We start from the raw sequence: 23683 nt of genomic DNA, 5'->3' as shown, positions 1-23683 counted from the left end.
CTCGGGCACAAACCGTCTTTGGGGCTGAGCGCCTGAGAGGAGAGAAGAGAAAGACAGCGCTAGTGACTCCTCGGACAAAAAAAAGAGAAAAAAAAAAGACGGTCATGTTCGCGCGATGCGCTGCAGCGATCTCCAGAACCACATCCTAAAAACCGGCCAAGGACAGAAAGCGAGTCCGCGAGCGCGCAGCGTTTCACGCCGCCGGCACACAAACGGCCTCTGGACGGCCCGAAGTGCACCAGAGGTAGGCGCTGTGTCTGGTGGTGAAGGAGGAGTCGACAAATGTAGGAAAAGGCGGCATGGAGAGGACGGAGAGGAGAGGCAGGCAAAAGAAACTCAACGAGAGCAGTACAGCGAATACGGAGAGCCGCAAAAGAAATGTGACTGAAAGAACAAACAGAAAATCTATACTCCGACCGCGAACGATGGCCAGATGCATTTTATGCATTGACACATACATGCAGGTATGCATATATATATATATATATGCCTACGCAATACCACCCATACATAGATATACATATATATATATATATATGTAAATCACTGTGTATATATGTTGGAGAGGGTGTTAAGACGCTTTGCTGTCTCTTACGCGAACAAAATAAACGGATGTCCACGTTTGCGTGCGTTTGGGGAGCGCAGCCGCGTTTCCCGTGCGCTGTTTCCTGTAAGTCGGCGCGAAAGAGCAGGCTGAAAAACGGAGAAGCCTTCGGAGCGCCCCAGAGACTGGTGTGCGCGGCAGTCTTTTCGCTTTTAACGATTGCCTTTAAGTGTCCGTGACGGCTGCGGCGTTGTTCGATCGGCGCATCTCGCTACGCCATGTGCACAGCGTTCCAGACCACAAGTAGCGGCTTTCTGTGGAGAGAAACCGACAGAGACCCGCGTGGAGAAATGAGAAAAAGTCGAGACGGCTGCAGCGAGGCCTGAGGCGACTCTTGAAAAGACGAATGCGGAGAGACTTAAATGCGCAAAGACGGCACCGGACCAAGAAAACGTGTGCAGGGATCTTTGGCTTCCGACCTCGGCTGTCTGTACACCCAAACGCGGAGCGGCACACGCGCCAAAGGGAACGCTCCGTAGGGATCTTATTTTCGATCTTTGTTTCGTCTCTGTAAGCTTGAGAAGCAGAGACTGCGCAGAGAGGGGAAGTTTGCGTTTCGGCCGTCCTTGTGGCAGACCGTGCATGCACATTTTGGAGGGTACGCGGACTCGAACCGGTTGGGACGGGCGCAACTGGGAAGACGTGGAGGTTCTTCCCTCTGCGCCCCCGGTTCCTTTCCTCCACTTCGGTTTCTTCGACTTTGGAAAGTCTCGAACGACAAAGAAAGGACGGGAAATCGACAGAACCAGACAGATGCCCGTGTGCACGAAGGCGCTCCACAGACGCGTGGATGCAAGCGGAAACGTTGCCGCAAAACGCTTGCCTGTAGATTCGGGAAAAAGAAAAGGTTTTCCCCGCTGTCCACGCCTCGAAAGCGTCTCGTTTCCTGCTTCGCTTCTTGCCATCCGCTTTCCACGGAGAACGTCCACAAAGAGTCACCTGTGGAAAGTGCTGTCTTGGGTGCTCGCTAGTTGTGTGCGCTGCGCAAAAACGCCGCGAGAAAACGCAACGGGAAAGACGGTTACCAAGCATCCGGAATCCACGCCAGATCAGTCTCTCCTAAATTGGCATACATTCCTGTAATTATAGATGCACGCCTCCACTCAAAACCAAGAAATCTACACAAATATCCACATATATGTATGGACATATATATATATATATATATGTATATGTTTCTCTACATCGAGCGATTGTATCTAAGCAAAAGCATATACAAAACGTGCTTGAGTTGTTGTGTCGACAAGAGAGCGCCATCGCTGCAGAGATGTCAGGTCTTTTTCGGTCGCTGCCTGGAAAACTCTTTCAAATCGCGGCAAAAAACCGAGCCCACCGCCCAGCCGTGAAACAGGGTTTCCCGAGAACCGGATAAATTGCAGAGAGAGCGCGAAACTGGTCCGGTAATACATTTCCCGACTACAAGTTAAGTATGTTTCTGCTTTTTCTGGTATGCGTTTGTTCCTATGTCTTTCTGTTTAAGACGTCGTCGGTATGGAGGCGTCAAAACCGATCGCCTTCGCCAGTGAGTTCGATTGCATCTACTTGGATATATATATATATATATATATATATATATATATATATTGGGAGAGAGACAGAGAGATGGTATATATAGACGCATTCAAAGCCATATTTGAATACATAAATGTGCATAGGCATAGAACGAGAATACATATATACCCAGAAATCTCTATCTGATGTATATAATATATATATGTATATATGTATATGTATATGCATATGTGTATACGTTTATGTGTATCTGCATGCGTATGTGTTGAACAGTGCAAGCATCCATGAATGTGAATCTGAGGAGAGCAGTCGGCTGTCGCGGGGGCGACTTCTCGGGAAGTATCCGGTCACCTGACGGGCGGGAAGCCGGCCCTCTTCTTTTTTGCGAGCGTCTCCTGACAAGGCCTTGGCGAGCTGTCCCTTGTCCTTTCCTGTCTGTGTCCGAATAGCAGAGCTTCCATCCCAATCCCTCTGTGGCCGCGCCGTGCGTCTCTCCTTGTCCAAAAGCTTTCCACTTGCATGCAAAAATCCCTCCTCACAAATGCGCGCGCAACGCTTGTGCAAGGAAGTCGCCATCGCATGCACGAAAAAAATTTGTAATTTTGTGTCGTGGGGGAAGCATTCATGTGGATCTCTGTTCTTTGAGGGCACAGCAGTCGAATTCGCTGTGAGTTCCGAATGCTTCAAAGAAAGGAAATCGAAAATTTGAACATCTGTCAGCAAAGACTTGGTGCGCGGCTTCTCATGGCCAGCAGAGTTGCTGTCTGACGAGAAGTGAACAAGGAACAAGCGAGGGAAAAACACGAGGCAAGGCGAGACAAAAGGATGAAGACCCGTTGAGAGAAGGGGCTAGTAAATGACAAAGATGAGTTGAAGAAAAGAAGAAAAAGGTGAGTGAACGAGGACCTAGATCAACATGTTCTTTCTGTCGACCTTCATGTCCGGTCTCCAGATGAACTCGTACAGACCCTCTTTGGTGTCGAAAAGACCCGCATGCATCCAGAGCAGCTTCAGCGTCAGGCGAGGACCGATCTCCTGGAGGCGTGTCTTCTTCCCGTCCTCAAAGATGTACCGATGATGTCGGAAAAAAATAAAGTCTCGCTGGTTGTGGAAAGTCACGACTCGCCGTCCAGAGAACTCGGGTGTCTGCCAACCCAAAGAAGCAAAACAACAAGAGAAACGGAAGATGACGAGGGGAGAGAAACAGGAGCGCGTCTCCGTCGCAACGCAGCGAAAACAAACAAGATCCAGAAACTCACAAGACCAGGAGGCGGGTAGGGTAAACCCCCGCTTTCGAAAAAACAGACACACGGCGAGGCAGAGACAACACGAACTTGTGGAAAACGCGGTTTGCACAAGTCGCAGAAGACCATTTGAAGCGCATTCGCGCCCACCTGCATCGCGGTTCCTGCTTTCTTTAGCATGCGAACGATACACCAGGCGGAAAACGGAGCGACCGATGGGAGAAGAAAGATCACAGGTGGGCACGAAGAGGGACAACGAAAAACGGCTGGAGTGAGAAAGAGAGTTTCACCGATTAAATACATGCTCACACATTTCCAATGGTGCCTACACATATATATACAGATACATATATATATATATATATATATGTGTATATGTATATATACGCAGCTCGGCGTATAGACATCCGTACAGATAGACATAGAGACGTACAGACAACAGCGAGGTATATATACATGTCCATATATATATATATATATATATATGTATATGTATGCATATGGTTTGATATATAATACGCAGAAGGCGAGAAAACGCCGAGTTGAAGGGGGTGACGTTTGTGTGGTTCTCCCGTTGCATCGGCACAACAAAGAGAAGCGAGGGAAACACGAATACGCCTCGCTTCTCGAGGGAGATGGTCTCTTACCAGAGGGAAGAGGGCTGCGAGTTGCCTAGCAACGCGGCGGCCCAGTCGGGTGGTGAAGTTGTTCAGCAACAGTTCAGGAAGGTGCGTTGTCATCGTTGCCCCTCCGTGCATCTCTTGCGCGAGGCGAACGCTGGACAAGCGAAAGTACGATGTTGGCCCCTCTGATGTCGCAACAGAAAAACGTGAGCAGTGAGACAAGGGTGAGAGCGAAGAGAGAGAGAAACGAGAAGCGGCTCACGAAAGCTGAGAGCGAAGAGAGAGAAACGAGAAGCGACGTGCGATGAGAGACGGATGAGACGAAAGAACGCAGAACTTCAGAGCCAAACTCTACCGGACAGACGCAGGTGGGGCGACGTATCTTCACTCGTGGATGCTCCAAAGACGAAGGAGACAAAAAGAAAACTGTGGAGGCGAAGCGGACCCACGCTTGCTGCGTCGGTTGCTTGAGAGACCGGCCAGGAAAAGCGAGAGCCCGGAAAAAGCTGCAAACCCCGCATGCAGTCGCGTACCTGGAAGATGGACGATGTAAAGGCCGTAGGGTCGGTGGTTCTTTTCCTTGAAAATGAGGAGGTCTGTGAAGCCTTGCTTGATGGCGAATTTACAGATGTTCTTGATGTGGTATGGCCCTCTCTGAAGAGAAAGATGAAAAGCGGAAAAGAAGGCATGCACGCAAAGGAGAGGCATCAACCGTCGGCAAAAAGTCGCCTGAGACCGCTTCTTCACTGCATGCAGTTGTTTGGGTCTGCGCAGCGCCCTGCGTGCCTTCTCAGAGAGCAATCATATAAAGAACTCAGGGTCGTCTGTATTCATAACTGGAGTCACAGTCAGGTTCCTCGGGCCGTTTCCTTTTCTCGTGCTTTCCTACCTTGTAGAAGAACGCGTTTGGGAAGATGTACAGCACTTCTTTCAGAAAGCTGTACATATCAGCCGTTACCCGTCTGAGCGAAAAAGGGGACACAACGCACCAAGCGGCAGAGAAACGCCGTGGGTTGGCGGTTTTTCGGCGCGTTTCAGCGCTGCCTTTTCGTGAGAGTCTCGTCTTGACGCATGCCTCTCTCTCTTTGCCCTCTCCTCTCACTGCGCAGGTTTTCCAGTTCCTTCGCCTCTCCCATTCGTCTTGATCTTCGTTTTCTCGTCTTCGCATACACACTTCCTTGTCGTGTACCCCTTCTTCTTGCGCTTCCGCTTGCGCTTCTCCTTTCTCTTCTTTCTCTTGTTCCTCGAGCAGAACACAGAGAAGAAGAGACGAACAAGGCGTCTCACTTGTTTGTGGTGATCATCAACTTCGGCGTGACTTCGCGGTTGAAGTAGGAGGCGAATTCGTCGGCTGCTTCGTCACCCGCGACTTCCTCTTCGTCTTCCTCGACTGCAACGCATACAGAGGAAAAGAACGAAGCTGAGAGACCGACAGAGCACGAGAGGCCAGCTCCTCTCTGATGGGCGTCCTGCGCAGGACCAAAAAAAGAAACGGAGAAGAGCGAGAAAACGGCGGTGGCGACAGTCACTCTTCCTTCGTCTCTAGCCTCCGCTTGCTGTCGCAGAGGTTCATGGAAAAAGCGGAGACACGTGCGAGGAGCCTAATCACCGTCGTCTCCTCCTGTCCTCTATCGAAGAGCGCGCGACGCATTTGTCTCTTCGCCTCTGATTTCAACGTACCAACTGTCGGGTCGTAGCGCCGCATCGATTCGATGGTTTTAGGCGTTTTCTTCTCGACTGTCTCGCCACGCTTCTCCTTCGCGCGCGTCTCCTTTTTCTTCTTGGCTCTGTCCTTCTTCTTGGCCTGCAGCAGCTGAAATGCAACCTGCTGTCTCCGCTTCTTGTTCAGAATGCCTGCCGTCGACAGCGGCTGCTTCGTCCTCGTCTCTGGTTTCGCCACCTTGCTCGCGACTTCTTCCCTCGAGCCTCTCTTCCTCGCCTTCTGTCTTCCCTCATCCTGTTCCCCGGAATCTGAAACCGCCGGCGAGGATGCAGGCAAACGCCGCTTCTTCCCCTTTTCGTCCGACTGTCTGCTGTCTCTACGGCGGGGCGAATCCGCGGTTCCCCGCCTCCGGGACTTCTTCACATTCTCTCCGGCCTCGGAAGCGGCTGGAGGGTTCCCCTCCTTGCACGGCGAAGCGCGGGGCGTGGCTGCCTGTCGAGACCGGGCTGCATGCGCCATGGTCCTGTGCATGCGCGCGCCGCTGAAAAAATATTCGGCGAGAAAAGCCGAAACGGTCCCCGCGAGAAGCCGTGAGAAGCGACCGTGGCAGAAGGAGGACAAGAAGCGCAAAAACGAAAGGGACAGAATCGACAACACCGGTCGAGACGAGCTTCGAAAGAAGAGAGGCACTCAAACCGATGAGGGGGACAGGCAGGCGAAGGGACAGGCGAAGGGACAGGCGAAGGGACAGCGGAGAACGGAGCAAGCTACCGCGACCGAGGCATGCGTTGGGGAGGCAAAGCGCGACAATCTAAGACGCCGCTGGACAAGAGCCGGAGAGAAACAAACACAAAGAGCGTCTCTTCGAAGGAGATACGAGGCCGCCTGCCTGGATCCACTCTCAGCTAGTATACGCGCAGGCGCTCGCGGCATGTACACCGGAGTGCGAAGGTGTCTCCGCGCCAAAAAGAAAACGAGACAAGTCGTTTTCCCTTCTTTAGATCAGTGGCCAGGAGCCCCAGTGACGCGGGAAACGCGTCTCTCTCCTCAAATCTAGCGGGGGCTTTTTTACATGCAGCGTTTTTCTCGCCGTCGTGGACTGCGAACGCATGCATCCAGCGTTTTCGCGGCATGCAGCTGTCAAAATCCGTCACGCGCGAGTTTACCGGCGGAGGGAGGAGCGGTTCAACTGTTGAAAACAGAGGACTCGTTGACTTAAAGCACTGAGGACTGTAGTAGGCGCGAACCGTGCAAGGATCACCGATGTCCACCCGCGCATCTAAGCTGATACACGGTATATAGTTTCGGCGCTGTAACGCTGAGCGTTGACTTACGAAACACGCGGTGGATCGGAAAGAAAGTCGCGTTGTGGGCCGAAACTTGGCGGCGGTTCTGGCCCCATCCGAGTCGTTCTTCGCCACCGCTTCACTGGAAGAAATCTAGCGACGCATGTCGCTCGATTTCTCCCTGAAACCACTGCAGTCTCCGATGTGGCAACGGAACTGAGGCGGTAAATTCTCCTGGGGGGTTCAGCGTCGAGAGCTCCACACCAAAAGGCCGTCAGGGTTCGTCTAATGAATCGTTTCGCGCGCAGTGAATTGCACAACAGAGAAAAACCTCCGTTCAGACGTCGTACCCCTTTGGGATCCCGTGCCGTCGGTCGGGCTTTTTGCCGCGCAAGAAAGACGCGCTGACACGGTGCCCGAAGACCGCGTTTCTGTAGCTCTAAAGCGCACGAAAAAAACTGGAACAAAGGGCCTTCAGTTGACAACCAGAAAAGGGAGGGATCTCGGAGCGACAACAACAGCCCCCTCCGGGACGCCTCAAGGGTAGACGCGGGGCGTCTCGGATCAAGGAAAACAGCCCGTTTTTGGAGTCTGTGTGTGGCGTTGCGGTTTTCTCTCGCGGAGGCGCCGAGAAAGGCCTCTGTAGAACATTTCCTTCTTGCCACATCTTTCCTCACTGTTTGCACGTCGGTAGAAAGCACGACGGATACACAAGTTCGTCACACAAAGTGGGAAAGCAGTCAAGGCATAGTGCATTGCGAGTCAGAGGGATCGCGGGTGTACCAGGGGGAAATGCCGTGCAGAGTCGTAGGCAACCAGTGGTGACCTTGGCTCCTCTGTGTCAGCCTGGCAGTCGAGACGCAAAAAAAGAAGGACGTGGCATTCCCTTTCCTTGTACGCGTTTTCCGGATTCAGGGGACCCGGGTCACCAGCAGATCGCCTGCCGATCTCCGCAGTTAGAACCAGGCGCACAGCTGAGGAGTCCGAATCTGAGGATGCCAAGATGTGCCTTTTCTCGGAGTTGGTGCACGTGTCTAGCCAATCTCCTCTCCCGGCTGCCTTTCCACGTCCTCAGCCGGACCAGTTGTGGATAGGAGACAGTAACATCCCAAAATCGGCGAGAGAGTTTACCCTTCTGGTACGTGTATGTGGATAGCGATGTTGGATAGGCGCGTCACAGAGGGGCGACTCGCCAAAAGCGGTAATGCAACGATAGAATTGCCCCAGAAGACTGCACGGAAAAAGTTTCGCAACTATGATCCTGCTCCTGCAGAAAGCGTTCCAGTCACCCACGCGCAAAAACTCTGGACGCATTTGCTTCCTTATTGTGTGCTCTCAAACGCATCTCCTTGGGCTGCCCCGTCAGGAATCGGAACGCGTCAGACGACAGCCACTGGAGCTCGGACAAAACGTCTACGGATTGGGATCCGCGCGGACCAGTTCGAGTGGCCTCGAGACCAACGAGAAAATGCTACAGAATTTGCCGGACGGAGTGTGAAAAGCCAAACGCGTAAATACAGGTCTGCAACTGCAACGCGTGGCGTCCGGGCGTAGATGCCCCGGAAGACAAGAAGCTAGGCCGCTCCCCGCCGAGAAGATATACCTGTGTGCCGGAAAGTTGCTGCTGCTCTCTGGCCTTTCTTCTTCTACGAGCCTTCAGATGCGTGGCGAGAGAGTCGCAAGCAGACCTCTCCCCCCGCAGGATCGAAACTGTGCTGACGCGCAGTTTCGATCCTGCAAGAAAGCTGGTACGGCGGCCCATACCCGAAACCTCCAACTGTGTCTGTCCCGCGCGCCCTCAATCCTCTTCACGCAGCCGTGAAAACGGAGTTGAATCTGTGAACCGTTTGCGTCCTCTCGCAACGAACTTATCTCCGAAAAACTCGGCACGATGATGCGCCAGCGAGGAACATCCTTCCGCGCTGAGGGGCTACACGGTGGGCAGCAGGTTTTCGTGTGGCGCGATTTCCAGTGCGCGGCTTCTGAAAGTGTTTGAGTCTATTGCTCCTTTCTAGAGAGCTTCCTTCCAGTAGCTCGTGAGTGAGAGTGGGTGCGCTTGCAACCCAGAGCCAGGCCGAAAAACAAGCGAACGGGAATGGTTTGGGAAGAACGGTGTCCCCAAGATCCGTCTGCTCGCACACGGCTCTGCGATGGAACGGCGAGAGTCTCGTCGGATGCCTCAAAACGCAAAGAGTCGTAGCGTCTGAGCAAGTACCCAGCACACGACCGCGAAAGCTCCAAACCACATGATATGAGAATTTTCCGGCTCCCAGATCGTTTGCGAGAAAGCACTTTCCCTGCCAAAACACGTAACGCTGACTTGGCTGAGCAACGTCCTGCCTGATACACTTCTCCCAGTGGGAAGAGAATCTTCTGCCGGTTTGTTGCAGCCGCGCACGCCGCGCACGAAATGAGCGCATGTAACCTCGTCTTAGTATTTACAGGGCGCGGCAGAAAAAGCGTCACGGGGATCCGCAAGATTCACCTAAAATGAAAGTTCTTCCCCCTTCGTCGTCTGTCGTGTATCTCTCTGTTCCTTATTTGGTGTCTTGGCTACTTGGAGGATACTACGTATCTGATGTAACATTAAAGCTGTTAATACGAGTGATAACAGTCATCCATGCATTACGCTCCGCCGATCGCAAACACCCGCCGTCGACGCGAAAAACTCTCCGAGACACAGCGCCCGGCATCTTTGCGAAGGACACCGGTACGAGCGCTCCGAGACGGCGACGAGGCCAGGACAAAGCAAAAGACACAAATGAGGGGAAAAGAAAAGGTGCTTTCTTCAGGAGATCTGATGAGAAGAAACGAGCATGCAGCTGCATTCTCTTCCCCCTGCAGAGAATCGCGCCGAAGCTTCCGTGTCGCTCGCTCGACATTTGAGTGTGTGCGCCGCGGTTTTTCTCCATGTCTCCTCTCTCCTCAATTCGCTTTCTCTTAGTTCTTGTCTTCGTTTTCCTCGTAGGTGATCTCTTTCTCTGTGTCTTTGTTTCTTCACAGCGTGCTTGTTCCTTCTTGACCGGCTGCTCACTAGCGAGGTCTCCCTGCAAATCGACCCTCCGCTTTGTCTCCATCTACTTCCCTCATTTTCCTTCGATTTCTCTCAGACACATTCCCCATAATATTCGCCGCCACCCTTTTCCTTCGTGCCTCTTCTTTTTTTGTTTCTCCTTTTGGATTTTTTCCCGTTTTTCCTTCTTTTCTTCCGCCTCTTGGCCCTTGTCTCCCGTGTCTTGCTCAGAGATTTTCTCTCTGCCGTCTCCGATCAGCACTCGCACTGAAGAACTCTCTCTTCGAGCACACCGCTGGACTCGGCATAGTTTCTTCGGCGTCTTCCTGTGTCATTTTTTTAGGCGCCTGCATTCGTGCGTTTCTCTTCTTCTCCTACTTGGCGCGTTCGCCCCTGCCACACACTCCGTGTCTCCTGTCTCTCCGCGTCGCTCTTTGGAGAGAATGGAGGACGAACCTCCCAACTCCACCGCCCCGCTTCCTCACCTTCCCCTCTTCTCCGTCTCTTTGCTTCTGTTTTTTGTCTCCATCAGGTGGAAGCGTCTCTTGTTTCATGCACTCTTGTGTCTTGCGTCTCCTCTGATCGTTTCGGCTCTGTCTCTGCCTTCCCAGGTGTCTCAGCACTTTCTGCGGGTTGTTCCTTACCGAGCTGGCTTCTCTTCTTCGACTTCCTTTTCGGTGTTTCCTCATGCTTCCTCTCCACGCGACGTTTCCCCGTTTCTGCCAAGAGGTGAGGCAGGTCGGAAAGCGACAGAGGAGAAAGCAAGAATTGAGGCAGAGACGCCCTCCGACCCTCAAGCTTCAACGCAAGTGGTCTCGACCGCTCCTTCGCCCCGAGTCTCCTTGACTGCCTCACTGTCCTCTCGTCCCTCACCGCTCTCTTCTTGGTCTTCTTCTCCGTCTCCCTTTCCCTCTTCGTCCCCTTCGTCCTCATCTTCCCCGTCGTCCTCATCTTCCCCGTCGTCCTCGTCTTCCCCGTCATCCTCGTCTTCCCCGTCGTCCTCGTCTTCTCCGTCTTTTTCTGGAGAGGAGAAGAAGCGTTTGTCTTCCTCTTCGCCTCCGTCTTCCTGTGCTTGGTGGTCCGTCTCCGAGGAGCCTTCCTCCCGCGAAATTCTCTGCTCGTCCTCTCCGTCTTCTTCCCACCTCCCGCTCGGAAGGCGGGGCGGCTCCTCTCGGGTGTACAGACACCTCCCGCGGGTAGTCGACGGCGCGTCGCTTCTTCGCAGTCGCGAGGGCGAAGCCGCGTCGGATCTCCCTGCGCTCCGTTTCTCTTCTGTCTCTCCTGGAGACAGTGGAAACGCCGAGCCGGGGCGGGAGACGCAAGGTGGAGATCGGAGGGAATGTCGCTATGCCAGAGAACACAGATGGGACGCGACGCGAAGACACTTTGCGGAAAAGAAGGACGTGGCAGGAGAGACGCAGGACACCGTCCGACCCTTGTCGCTCGATGGTGAACAGGATGTCCAAGTGAGTCCAAAGGAACGCAAGAAAAGGCAGGGAACCAAAAAAAATACGTATCTCCGTTCTTCCCTCAACATGCGGTTTCGTTTAGATTCCCCTCTCGATTTGTGCACGAAAGCAAGCGCCTTCTGGGCTCATTTGCAGGGACGATCGTCAACTGAACGACAACATTCGAGTTTTCGTTTTGCCCTCCAACCCGCCCTAGCGTCCACGACGAGAAGGATCCACGGTCCTTCTTCTCTTATTTCTCCGGAGGCGTCGGTTTCCCCGGTTTATCCTCGCGCCAAAAACCTCTTTCGCTTCTCTGGGGTTGTGGCCGCCGCGTCTAGGCTGTATCCCTTGACTACTTTCTCGCGAATATGCGTCGCTTCCCGCTCCTCTTCGCGTTTGTCTCCGTTTCTGTTTCGTTTCGTCTTTCGCGTTCCGTTGCTTGTCGCCTCTCCGACCTGCTGTCGGTCGTGAGTCGCCGGTGCATTTTCTCCTTACCTTTTCTTTCCTGTCTCTTCTTCTTTACCTCTTCTTTCCTGTCTCTTCTTCTTTACCTCCTCATTCCTGTCTCTTCTTTCCTGTCTCTTCTTCTTTACCTCTTCTTTCCTGTCTCTTCTTCTTTACCTCCTCATTCCTGTCTCTTCTTTCCTGTCTCTTCTTCTTTACCTCCTCATTCCTGTCTCTTCTTTCCTGTCTCTTCTTCTTTACCTCTTCTTTCCTGTCTCTTCTTCTTCACCTCTTCTTTCTTGTCTCTTCTTTCCTGTCTCTTCTTCTTTACCTCTTCATTCCTGTCTCTTCTTTCCTGTCTCTTCTTTCCTGTCTCATCATCCTTGCCCCTTCTTTCCTGTCTCCTCTTCCTTACCTCCTCATTCCTGTCTCTTCTTTCCTGTCTCTTCTTCTTTACCTCTTCTTTCCTGTCTCTTCTTCCTTACCTCTTCTTTCCTGTCTCTTCTTTCCTGTCTCTTCTTCTTTACCTCTTCTTTCCTGTCTCTTCTTTCCTGTCTCTTCTTCCTTACCTCTTCTTTCCTGTCTCTTCTTCCTTACCTCTTCTTTCCTGTCTCTTCTTCTTTACCTCTTCTTTCCTGTCTCTTCTTCCTTACCTCTTCTTTCCTGTCTCTTCTTCCTTACCTCTTCTTCCTTGCCTCTTCTTCCTTGCCTCTTCTTCCTTGCCTCTTCTTCCTTGCCTCTTCTTCCTTACCTCTTCTTTCCTGTCTCTCTTTTCCGCGTCTAGGTGGTTCTCTCTCCACATGCAATTCAGAGCCTTCTGGCCGCTCCCGTAGAACCCGCTGAACCCTCGGGCGCCTCCCCGCACGCCGGAGATTCTGCCCCGGCGGCAGTCGCGCTGCTTTACGGCTCGGTCGAGCCTTCGGGGTCGGGGGAAGGCAGAGACGGAGCGCGAGAGAGAGAGCGAGATGCGGCATGCGCCGGGGCGAAGGACGGCGAGAGGGCGGCAGAGAGACGGTCAGAGGCGAAGCCGGCGTGCCGGATCCACGTCGAGGCGGTCCTCGTCTTCGCCCCCGGTCGCGGGAACGGGAGCGACGGACGGAACCCGCGAGAGAAAGAAGAAGCAATTCGGAATGTAAGGCAGAGAGAGAGAGGAACGACGAAAAACAGACGGGAAATCTACACGCAATTCAAAGACCTTGGTGTTGGGTTTTTGTGGTAGGTTCTCGTGACGCACAAGAGAGGAAGCGAGAAAAAGAGAAAGAAAGAGAGGAAGCGAGAAAAAGAGAAAGAAAGAGAGAAAGCGAGAGAGAGACTGCGATGAGAGGGGAATCCCGCGTGACGGCATTCCTCGTTACGCAGTCGAGTCACCTGGAAAAGAGAGGCGATAATGGCGCGGTTGCCTCTTTGCCTTTCTCCTTTGACGTGTCCTGCTGCTAGGGATGAGACGTTTCAGGTGCGAAGACACAGTGGTTCTCGCAACCATGTATAGATACCGTGCATATTCAGTATTCTAGGTGCTAAATAGGGCTCTGTTTACTCGATTTGAGCTATACCGTATCGCGTCTTGTGTTCGTGAAAGCAGCGGGAATTAACGAGAACCGGTTTCTTGACACGTGGGCCGGAGATATAGCGCTCTGTATGGACACTCAAGGCTGTCCCTGGCTCCTCGCCTTACGCGCGCTGCAAGCATCCTCATGTTTCAGCTGTGTGTCGAACTTTCCTTTTGCTGTGCAGTTCCTGCTTGGAGCGTCGCCCCTTCGAGAAGCTGCGGATCGCGCAGCGCGGCACTTGGGGCTCCAACTTGTGGGGTGGGCGTCCCTGCGGCCGCCGAGTCGCCCGGACAACGGAGACAGTGGGCCGTCTTTTAGAGCCCAAAGGGGGCGAGGAGGCGTTTCGGGGAGGCACGTCCAGGACGCCGCTCAAAAGGCGAAAAAAGGCCGATCGGTCGGAGAAAAAGGCGAAGAAAACCCCGCCGAGGGGACTGAAAGACAGGTAGGCACCCAGCGGCGTTTCGTCGATTCTTCTTTGTTTTCTCCCCAATTCGAAGTGTGTCTTTCGGCTGGCCGGCCGCCGATTCGGTAAGCTGTTCAGTCCCATTTGCTTGCTGCCGTGTACCTCTCGACCTCGTTCACTGTGTCCTTTTTCTTTCTGTGTGAGTCGTGTTGCAGAGACGTCGCGTGACGCCGGTGGAAGTTCTCCTGTCTCTTCACTTGCAACATCACGCAGAGAACGTGTCCGGCAGCGCGGCGCCTCTGTCTCCTTCTCCTTCTCGCCGTTCCGCCGTTCCATTCGTGTCGCTGATTGTGCACCGCACACTGCCGAGGTCGTCTTTGTCACCGGCCGGAGACGGGAGCGTCGAGGTTGAAGCCTTGACACTGACGCCTCAAGGCCGCGACGTCTGGGTCACTCCAGAACCGCTGCTGCCTTCTCTGGAGGAGGCGTTCGCTCTCGCGAGGGACGGCGGCGAAGAAGGACCGTCAAAGACAGAAGACGGAGGGATCGTGCACATCAGGAACGACGGCGACGTCGAGGCGAAACGGCCTGCGGCGTCAGGGGCTTCCCCGAAGGCGGTTCCGTTGCGGCGAAGAGTCAGGGAACACAAAGACTTCTTTTCGATCGCACAAAAGAACAAAGAGGAGACACTCCCAATGGTAGGGGTGATGCCGTTGAGGCGACCGGTCGACGTCGACGGCAGGCTCTACCGAGTGCTACCCGTGGAGTTTTTCCACAGGTATCTGCCTGTCGTTGCGGCTGAGGAGGAACCAAGAGAGAAAGAGGACGACGCTCCGACACAGGATGAGGGCTGGACAGAAGAGGTGTTCTACTTTTCGCACCACGGCGAAGGTGAACCGGAAAGGAGTTTCCACTTTCAACGGCGCGGGCGACACGGAGACTCCGGACGCCAGCCACGGGCGCCCCCGAGCGTTTCTCAGCTGAAGGTAGGGAGGCGCGTTTGGTCGGCTTCTCTCTTCTTCTCTCTTTCGTTTCGGCGCCCGCCTCGCTGCGGAACGAGCCGCTGTGGCTGTTTTATCCCTGGACCTTCCACGTGACTCACAACTCTCGGTTTCGGGCATGCGTCCCCGACGGGTCTCGACCCGGTTTCCACAAATACGCAGAAATGCAACTGTCCTATTTGCATGTGTGCGGCGATGTAGGTGTGTACACATGGAGGTGTACGAGTCTGTGCTCGCGGATGGGGCGCGGCGGGAAGATGTCGACAATCAGTGAGATATGCACGAGGAGTGAGAGAGTCCCGCTGCGGCAGTCTTTGTGTTTCGCGGTGTCTCTGCTTCTTTCAGGATCTCCTGGATGGCGGCCTTTCTTCCGGAGATCTTTTGGAGCATTTGCGGCGATTCGAGCTCCTCACGCATGTCGCGGAACTCCTTCGCAACAAGTGAGCTAGTGGGGACAATCATGGACTTGTCGCTCCGTCTAGATTTCTTTCCACTCTTTGGCTGGCCCTCCGCGACTGAGCATGCCACGCAGGCCCCGTTAGGGCTCGCCAGTTTTTCGCCGGAGGCTCGGTTAATCGGTTCCGCGTGATCTCGTCTAGGCGGTTCACCGCTTAGTGGAGAGAACGCCTGTGCTGTCGCACACGACTGCACTCTATGTCCGTCGGTTTTTCCAGAAAACAGGAATGGAGGGATCTTTTGGTTTAAACTCGAGGCGCACTGTCAACTGCATGACAGAGCGCAGTCCGAGCGTTTTCTTCCGAGTATCAGGCTCCATCGGTGCTGTCACTGTGTCCTGCATGCGCACTCGCAGCGAACAAGACTTGCGGCTCATTTGCGAGGTTCTGCGGTCGCGCAAACCGCGAGAAGACCAGAGAGCCGACCTCGGAAAAGAAAAGCGTTTTTCCGCTCCGGACCAAGTTCTTCCCTCCCGGGTTCTCCGGCTGATCCGAGCGCTCGCTGCTGCGCAACGGTCAACACACGCTGGGTAGCAGTCCCAGGTTTAGAAGAGAGAAGCGTCTTCTTTTCTGGGGGGAGTACCGACTACGAGATCGGCTTCTGGTTTGCACACCTCGAAGGTCGAGCAGTTGAAAAAAGAAAAAAAGTTGAGATTGCTCCTCCCAGTCCGTTTACGGGGAGAACAGACGGGGGCGAACATTTCCTTTGCGGATAATCATTTGGAAGGCACGCACCTCAACGCTAAAATCGGTCAGTCGGCGAGACGCCAGTTCACAGTCACAATCGCGAGACTCTCTGGGTGGAAAAAGACGCGCGCGGTAATGCGGCGGAGTTTCCCTCGCTTCAGTTCTGTGAACCTGTTCTCAAGCTGTTGACGGATGCGCTCGCAGCTTCTCGAGGGTTGTTAACGTTTCGCCGACCCGGGCGGATTTCCTGGACTTGTCAAAAAGAGCTGTGTCTTCGCGACTCATGCGCAGAGCAGCGCCTTTTGGAATATCAGGCCAGGCACACGCCAGAAACCGGAAAAAACCCAGCGACGCTGGGGCGGTCGTTCAGAAGCAACGTTTCACTCACCCCGAAGACCGGCTGTGTGCTCCAGCTGCGGGTTTCTGTCGCAACGGCAAAAGCGAAACGGGCGTGGTTCTCCAGCCTGGAACCAATTGGTTCTCGAGACAGAAAAAGGCATTAAGAACATAAAGATCATAGCTAGACCGCGTACTGTTATTATCAACTCGTAAGTAGACATTGTTATTGTTTCCGTACAACTGATCCGCGAACAAGAACTGTTCACCTGCAATCAAATGTGCAGAGACGTCCAACGATAGGTCCCTTAGCCTGAAAACAACGCGTGGTTCTCTCTCGCCAGAAAGAACGCGTTTGCGTAAGCGGCGAGTTTCCAGTTTTACCGAACTGGTGAACTCAAGGGTGACGCCCCAGAGCGGGAGCGAGGACTCTGAAAGCGGCACACCTGGCTCAAAATCACCTGTACGCCGGAAAACTGTGTCTTTCAAAAGCGTGTTTTTCTTTTCAGCAGCAACTGAAAAGCTCTGAACTCGCACGGCACAGCCCTACCCGCCAAGACTAACCGCTTTACTTTAGGCTTGATGCATCTTTCAGCAGAGGGAGTGCTCGCTTCAGTTTGGGTTAACAGACGCCTCGTAAAATCCTAGGATCCCGACTCTGGCGTCGCTCCGGAGCGTAAACCGCGTTGCTTTAGGTGTCGACACGGGAAAGCACCGTTTCGAGGGGATTTGAGGAACGCTCAAAAGACGCAAACGCACCGACCGGGATCGACAAAGCGGCGGCATCGCAGCCGTCTTTCACTGACAGGAAAGATGCGAGCTATACGCTGACGCGCGCGAGGCCTTTTTCATCAGAGGAAAACGGCGCAAAAAAGTCTAGGCCTCGCACAAAACGCTCCCCGTGGCCTCTCAGCACTTGTCTTCCACACAGCCACTGTCTCTTTTCTTTCGCTGAGTCACGAGACAGGAAAAGTCGGGGAGTCTTTGATATTTGCGCATGCGCAGAGCTGGATTTTGGGACCGTATCTTTGGGCTGGGGGTTGGTTATCGCTCTTTAAGGACACAATGCACGTCAAAAAACGTCTTTTGTGTCGCTTGCAGGATCTGGAAGGCCACGAAACGCAAAGAGGAAGGGAAGAGGCCGCAGGCTTTCTCAGGCGGGCGGTGTAAATGGTTCACCACGGACGCCCGGGAATGACGATCTTGCTGGGACGTCGTTCTGCGTATTTGAATCCAAGTTTCGGACCAGGAACCCGCTGCATTTGTTTCGGAAAGCAAGGCGAAACTTTGGATGCCCAGGCGCGGCGGCGGTGTTCGATTCCCGTCTTTTCCGTGTCTCCACAACAAGACGGAGACGCGCCTGTACGCGTTGTGCCGCGTCTAGAGACAGGCCACCCCCAAGTCGGGAAACGGGGACCGATGTTCGCCGCATAAATGAGGCTATGCTTCCTCGACTTTCCGATTTTCCCCTTCAAATCCAGAAACTCGCGCATGCGCCGTTTCCTTCAATGCAGTCGCGTCAGGCCTCCGTTTCTGCTCCGAGTGTGTTGCCAGGGAACGCGGCGGAAGAGGCTCCACGAGAGGAGTGAGGCGGCCTTCCTGCTTTGTTTACCATTGATCAATTCGATTCATTTTGAACTGTTTCACGACAATCGCCGTCGACGTTCGGTGACCCCCGCCTCTGTGCGTCTTTTCGGGCTGGTCTGCTGCATTTTCTCCACCACCAGCGACGTGTCTTCTGAACGAAATGACGGGGAAAACCGTCCTGTCTCCCTTGATTTCCCCTCTCCCTTACCTCCCCGCAACCCTTCCTTTTCTTGGATCACGTCCCGTCCCTGGTCTGTATGCCTCTGTGCGCCGCCAGTCTAAACCTCTCCCCTGTACCTAGAAACCGACATGGGTATACACCTTTTTACCGCAGAGCCTCTCCCTTTTCCTCTTCTTTTGTCCTTCGAAACCTGCGTCTCTCTCTGCATCCGAGTGTGTCTTTCTCGCTCGCACCTGCTGCAAGGCCTCCCTCCCTTTTGCCGGCTTTCTCGCCCTCCAAAAGAAGTGTTTCTTTCCCTTCTCGGCCAAACAAAAAAAAATGATACCGCTCCCGCTGGGACTCTGTCTTCTCTTCTTCTCCTTGTCTGAAGTCTCGTCCCTCGCCATCTTTCTTCCTCAACCGTCCACGTCCCCGCTGTCGCTGCGTGTGCCGTATCCTCGCTGGACACCCGCTCTGCCTCACCCCTCTCCTTCTCGCCCGTCTGGAGAGAAGACTCTGTTTCCTCTCCCTCGTCTCTCGTCTCCCGTCTCTCCCTTCCCCCCCGCCTCCGCTTTGTCAATTTCATCTGTCTACCGCCCTCCGACTTCTCGTGTGACCGCTCCTCAGACTGAATTTCCTTGTTCGCCACAGCCGTCGTTTTCCGCCTCTTTGGCTTCTCCGGTCTCTGCTGGTCCTTCCGGTGTCTTTCCCATTCTGGTGCATGCTTCCCCCGTGTCGCCCGTCGCCTTCTGCGCGTTTCCGGCCTCTCGGAAGACAGTCGCTCTCGCGCGACGCAGTGGAGCAGAGACACCCGGCAGGAGACAGGAGACGGCGGCGCACTCTTTGGGAGTTTCGCAGTCGACGCCTGCCTTCTTTCCGTCGCCTCTGAGACTCCAGTTTTCGCGCGCTCCCCCTCCAACCAGGCGGCGATACTCCTTTTCGGAGCTCCTCGAGCATGCAGGGGAAACCAGTGCCGAAAAGGCAAGTGTGCCGTTTCCGTTTTCGCTGAATGGAGACTCGCGGTTCTCGTACACCTCTTCTGCCTTCTCGCGCCTTGCTTCTCTCCGAATCGCTGACTCTGGAAATGAAACCGACAGGGGAGAGAGACGCGAAGCAGCCGAGGACTCCCAGACTCTGGGAGAGGGACTACACCCAGGGGAGCAGCTGTCGACGGCCGACGAGCCCTCGCGACGCGTCTCCGGCGAGTCCGTTCTGTCTCCTCGCTTGTCGCAAAAGGCCTCTGTCGCCCCAAGGAATGAAACGAGTGAGACGGCCCGCTCACCGCAGCTTTCCAACACTGTCAGGAACCTCGAGGAGAGACACGGAGACTTCCCCACTTCCTGTTCTGACTCGCATCCATCATCTTCCGATTCACCTGGTTCTCCTGACTTCCGCGAGAGACTCGGAGGACCACGGGATGCTTCTTCTGTCTCCTCCCCGTCCTCGTCGCGTTCGCTTCCCTCTTTCGGCACTCGAGGCGAGATACGCCGAAAACCTCCCCGTGTCACATCGTCTGCCCATAGTGCAGCTGCCGACCGCGGAGCCCCCTTTCGTCTCTTCTCCTTCTCCCCTCCCTCGCTGTCTCTCTTCTTGCCTCTTCGACGGAGTTCCCCACATCGCTCGATACCTCTCTTCTCTCCTCTTTCCTCTCCTCTCTTCTCTGCTCTTTCCTCTCCTCCTTCCTCGTCCAGGTTTTCTTTGTCTTCTCGCGCCTCGCTTTCTTCGTCTCCGTCTCCCGGGCAGTCTTCATCTGCCTGGTACCGCTGGGTGCATGCATTTGCCTCGACGGTTTGCTCGCCGTTCTCCAAGCTCCGCACCTGCGCGGCGTCTTTCCTCTCTGCGGGCGGTCTGAAGCCGGCAGCGCCTCCGTCCCTTGAATCCGACGCGTCCCGGAGAGAGGCGCTTGGTCTCGCGCGTTTGAGAGGCGTCTTCCGGAAGATTGCCTCCCGCGTTTCTGCGCTCGGATCGCAAGCGAATGCCCGGCTCCGCGACTCCTTCCTGGCGCAAGCTGCGCTGGTCCTCGCCATCTACTTTGTGCACTTTGCGTACATCTCCCAGCAGTCATTCGTCTTGCCTGTTCAACTCTTGCCGAATCGCCGCGGCCTTTTCCAGCATGTCCAGGGCGACTCCCTCGCGGGGTGGGCTGCCCTAGGCGCGCTGCTTCTTTCACGAAACGCTGCGACTCGAGATTCCGCAGACTGCAACTCCACTCCTTCTTCTGGTCCTTCTTTTAGTAGTGAATCTTCTGCACGTTCGGCTTCCTTCGCTGCGACGCCGTCGTTCTCAGGCCGCTCCTCGAATGCGAATCCGTCGTCTGAGTCGCCGCTTTCTGCTTCGGGCGAGAACCTCTCTCCATGTGTTTCAACGCCTCGCGAAAGCTCCGGCCGCCAAGGCGGGGCGAGCTGTGACGCGGGGGCGGACCATTCCACGCCGGCGGAGAAAAGGAACCTTTTCAATGCAGCCGCTTCTGCGTGTTTTGAGAACGGGGAAGAGAAGACAAAGTGCAAAGGGGATCGGCCCAAACGGCTTTCGTCCGTTTCTCAGAGGTTGCCTTGGCAGGTGCGTTCGACATTAGCAACTCCGCTTTTTCGTGAAAAGAAACAAGACCGCGTGTACATTGGAGACACAAGGCGAGATGCCGTGATATAAAACAGACGACGGCGGGTTTAGCGCTTGATGCTCTCGGACAGTCGCGGCGGCATCTCTCTTTTCTCAGAGAAGACGCCCTGGAGACACCTGTGAGATTAGAGACAGACACACTGGCAAGTCTTGAGAGACATCCGAGAGAGTATGGAGAGGCTCTGGCCCCTCGGTCCGTCCACCGACTCGCGTGCGAGGAGGCAGCAGAGATATTTTGACGGCCGATGCCACAAGAGAAAAGATAAAAGATGACGGGGAGCTATGAAAGAGGCAAAACAGCCAGGTCTCGATCTTCTCGGCCCGAGTCCCTCGTCCTACGAGCAAAGAGGAGGCACGGCGAGAAACAGTCATGGCACACATCTTCGCGAAAGAGAGGAAGACCGAGGCATACAGAGAGACAGAGAGAGAGAGTTATTTTGCGTAGTGTGGAAAAGCCTGGAGTGTCTATGTGAAACTGTGAAACGTCGTGAAAGAGCAGGACGCGCCTGTGTGGAAGTCGCATGCGTTGGAGCCGGTCTTTTGGTTGTTCCGCTTTCTCATTTTTGCGGAAACCGCTTATCGGTGCCGTCTGTGAACCCTCTCGAGCTTGAGCACTGTGCTGTCCCTCTCTCTCCTTTCCCGTCTCTGCGGAGAGGCGCCTCCTCTCTTTCTCTCTCATGTGTGTGGGTGCGATGTGCGGGAATTGCTGGCTCTTGGCTCTTGTGTCTGTTTCCCGTCTTTTCGGCGACTCCAACTGCGTATACAAGTAGCTCACCCCGTACACCTCCCAGTCACCCCCATCCCCTTCTTGAACAGTCTTCTCGTTTCGACTTTTTCTCCGTGTTTGCGCTTCAGGGCCCTTTCCCGGCGTTCTGGAAGAGCGCGACGCTGCTTCTCGCCCTCTTTGGTTCCTACGTGCTCTCGGGCTACGTGGCGTGCGGCTTGGACCTTCTTTTTTACTTTCTGCATGCAGCAGGAGTCGTGTCTCTAGACCTCGCGATGCATCGCTCGCTCCAGGTTCTGCTGGCGCATCTCGCGTGGGTGTTCATGGGAATGTCGCTCTTCAAGTTGTCCTCGAAACACTTCTTCCGGAGTGCCTGGGCGTCCCCGCCGAGCGACGCGCATGCCTCCCGACTGCATGCAGAGACGCCGGACGCGCCCCGGCCAGGCGTCGACCCGCCCTTGTGCCGTGGAACGGGCGGCGACGCCGTGAAGCTCTCGAGGGCAGATTTTGGGATCGACCGGGAGACCACGGGGGAATCGGCCACGCTAGCGGGACGCGTCGAGGCGCCAGCAGCTGGGCCAGCCGCTCAAGAAGGCCACAGCGACAGAAACGAAGAGACTGACGCAGCTTCCGAAAGATCTACAGAGGGCTTGCGCGTGGCATCGTCTTCCTCGGCCTCAGCCCCCGGGCCGTCTCGCCCCGTCTCCTTCCTCCAGTCGCTTCCAGGTGGGCCAAGAGTGCAAGAAGGCGGAGAACGTTTTCTGGCGAGCGAGGCGAGTTCGGAAGCGCGTCTCAACTTGGACGGCGTTGCGCCTGGCGACAGCCGGTCTGCAGCTTCTGCGCGGGTGTTTGAAGGCTGTTTGTTTGCATCCGACATCGGGGGCGAGGAAGCGCCACGTGGGCGAGGGATACAGACGGCGTCGGTCTCTTCGTCCGGCCGCTTCAGTCGAGTGTGCGACGCTTTCCGCAGACTCTGGCGGAAGGAGGCGCGGCCGCGCGCGCTCGGGCGTGGCCAGGAGAGCCAGGCGCATCGGGCACCTCGCGCGTCTCGCGGTCAGGCGAAGGCTGAAGCAGCCGCGCCGCGCTTCGCTGGAAGCTGCCTAGACACCGCGGCAGGAACGTGCACAGACTGTAGCGCTGCCGCGGGGACGCGTGGCCGGCCGATGTTCGCACGGCGCGCTCACTCCAGATGGTTCACGTTTCGCGGTCGAGGGAAGGGCGGACTGTGGGCTTGGTGGGTTGTTTCCGGCTATCTCGTGTCGTGTCTCTTCTTCAACCTGACTGAGTTCGTCAACGAAGCCTTGATGGATCTTCTTCCCGACGAACCGCAGGTCAGTCTGTACACTGGAGGGAGAACTGCCACGGGCTGCTCATCCCTCGCACTGGAGGCCCGGCAGTGCCTCGTGGAATCGAAGAGCTCAGTCGCGAGAGGAACAGATCTCGAGCTCAGAGGCGTGTCTCCGCGTTTCTCCCTGCGCAGCGCAGTGCAAATCCATTCAAAGAGACACCAGCGCTCGTCTGTGTCACACGTGGCGAGCTCGAGTCTTGTGACGCTCCACTGCCCCCACGCAGCAGCCCCGCGCAAGGTGCACAGGTCGTTTCTTCGCACTTCCTCGCCGCCCGAAAGGCCGCAACCGGTCGACCTCGCAGCCTCTCCGCTGACTGCGGTGTCTCGGGTTTTTGCCATTTCCGTCTTGCATGCGCGCGAGAGGGAAAAGGCGAACTTGTCGGCTGGTGCCGGGACTTCGCGTTCGAGTGGAGCACCTGCAGCACATCTGCATGCGCTCAACCCCTCTCTCTCCTCGCGTTGTGCAGGGTCCGACGATTGTCCAGCACATCATGAATCCGACGCTCAACACGCGGTGGTCGTTCCTCGTCGGGGCACTGGCCCCGTGCCTCTCAGCCCCCTGGTGGGAAGAGCTGCTCTACCGCGGGTTCTGCCTCCCTCTCTTCTCGCAGGTCATGGTTCTCCCAGCTGCAGCGACGCTCTCTTCGCTTCTCTTCGCCGTTCACCACATGAACGTGCAAACTGTGCTGCCTTTGTGGGTTTTGGGACTCACGTGGACGGCGGTGTACCTACAGTCGCAGAACCTTCTGACGACCGTCCTCATCCACGCCATGTGGAACAGTCGCATCTTCCTCGGAAACCTCTTCGGTTTGTGACGTCTCCATGTTCAGTTTGCAGAAAAAATGTCTCCGGAGGGGGAGGGGGGGGGTGTCTGTTCGCTTCTTTGTTCGGAGGGGTCTGAGAAGCATCTGTTTCGAAAAGCATGTGAACTTCTCTCGCCTACAAATCCTTCTCTTCCGAACACAGACGAAAT

General features: G+C 55.2%; 3 protein-coding genes across 3 annotated transcripts; 2 read left to right on the top strand and 1 right to left on the bottom strand.

Annotated features, from left to right (window-relative positions):
* Positions 1-3022: 3022 nt before the first annotated feature.
* On the bottom strand, positions 3023-6177 carry NCLIV_066680 (hypothetical protein; the record flags this gene model as incomplete). The annotated part of the gene is made up of 6 exons (XM_003886219.1): positions 3023-3262; positions 4008-4168; positions 4517-4637; positions 4873-4945; positions 5271-5373; positions 5664-6177. 6 exons carry the CDS (start codon positions 6175-6177, stop codon positions 3023-3025), a joined length of 1212 nt encoding a protein of 403 aa, XP_003886268.1.
* Positions 6178-10388: 4211 nt separating this feature from the next.
* Positions 10389-15783, top strand: NCLIV_066670 (putative protease; the record flags this gene model as incomplete). Its single annotated transcript, XM_003886218.1, has 6 exons — positions 10389-11411; positions 12625-12972; positions 13575-13832; positions 14009-14779; positions 15140-15234; positions 15669-15783. 6 exons carry the CDS (start codon positions 10389-10391, stop codon positions 15781-15783), a joined length of 2610 nt encoding a protein of 869 aa, XP_003886267.1.
* Positions 15784-18358: 2575 nt separating this feature from the next.
* Positions 18359-23525, top strand: NCLIV_066660 (Homology to unknown gene, related; the record flags this gene model as incomplete). The annotated part of the gene is made up of 3 exons (XM_003886217.1): positions 18359-20578; positions 21494-22693; positions 23178-23525. 3 exons carry the CDS (start codon positions 18359-18361, stop codon positions 23523-23525), a joined length of 3768 nt encoding a protein of 1255 aa, XP_003886266.1.
* Positions 23526-23683: the final 158 nt, after the last annotated feature.

This window comes from Neospora caninum, chromosome XII, assembly GCF_000208865.1.
Source record: "Neospora caninum Liverpool complete genome, chromosome XII".
In the NCBI taxonomy this organism is placed as follows: domain Eukaryota; phylum Apicomplexa; class Conoidasida; order Eucoccidiorida; family Sarcocystidae; genus Neospora; species Neospora caninum.
This window is presented reverse-complemented; position numbering and strand designations above follow the sequence as displayed.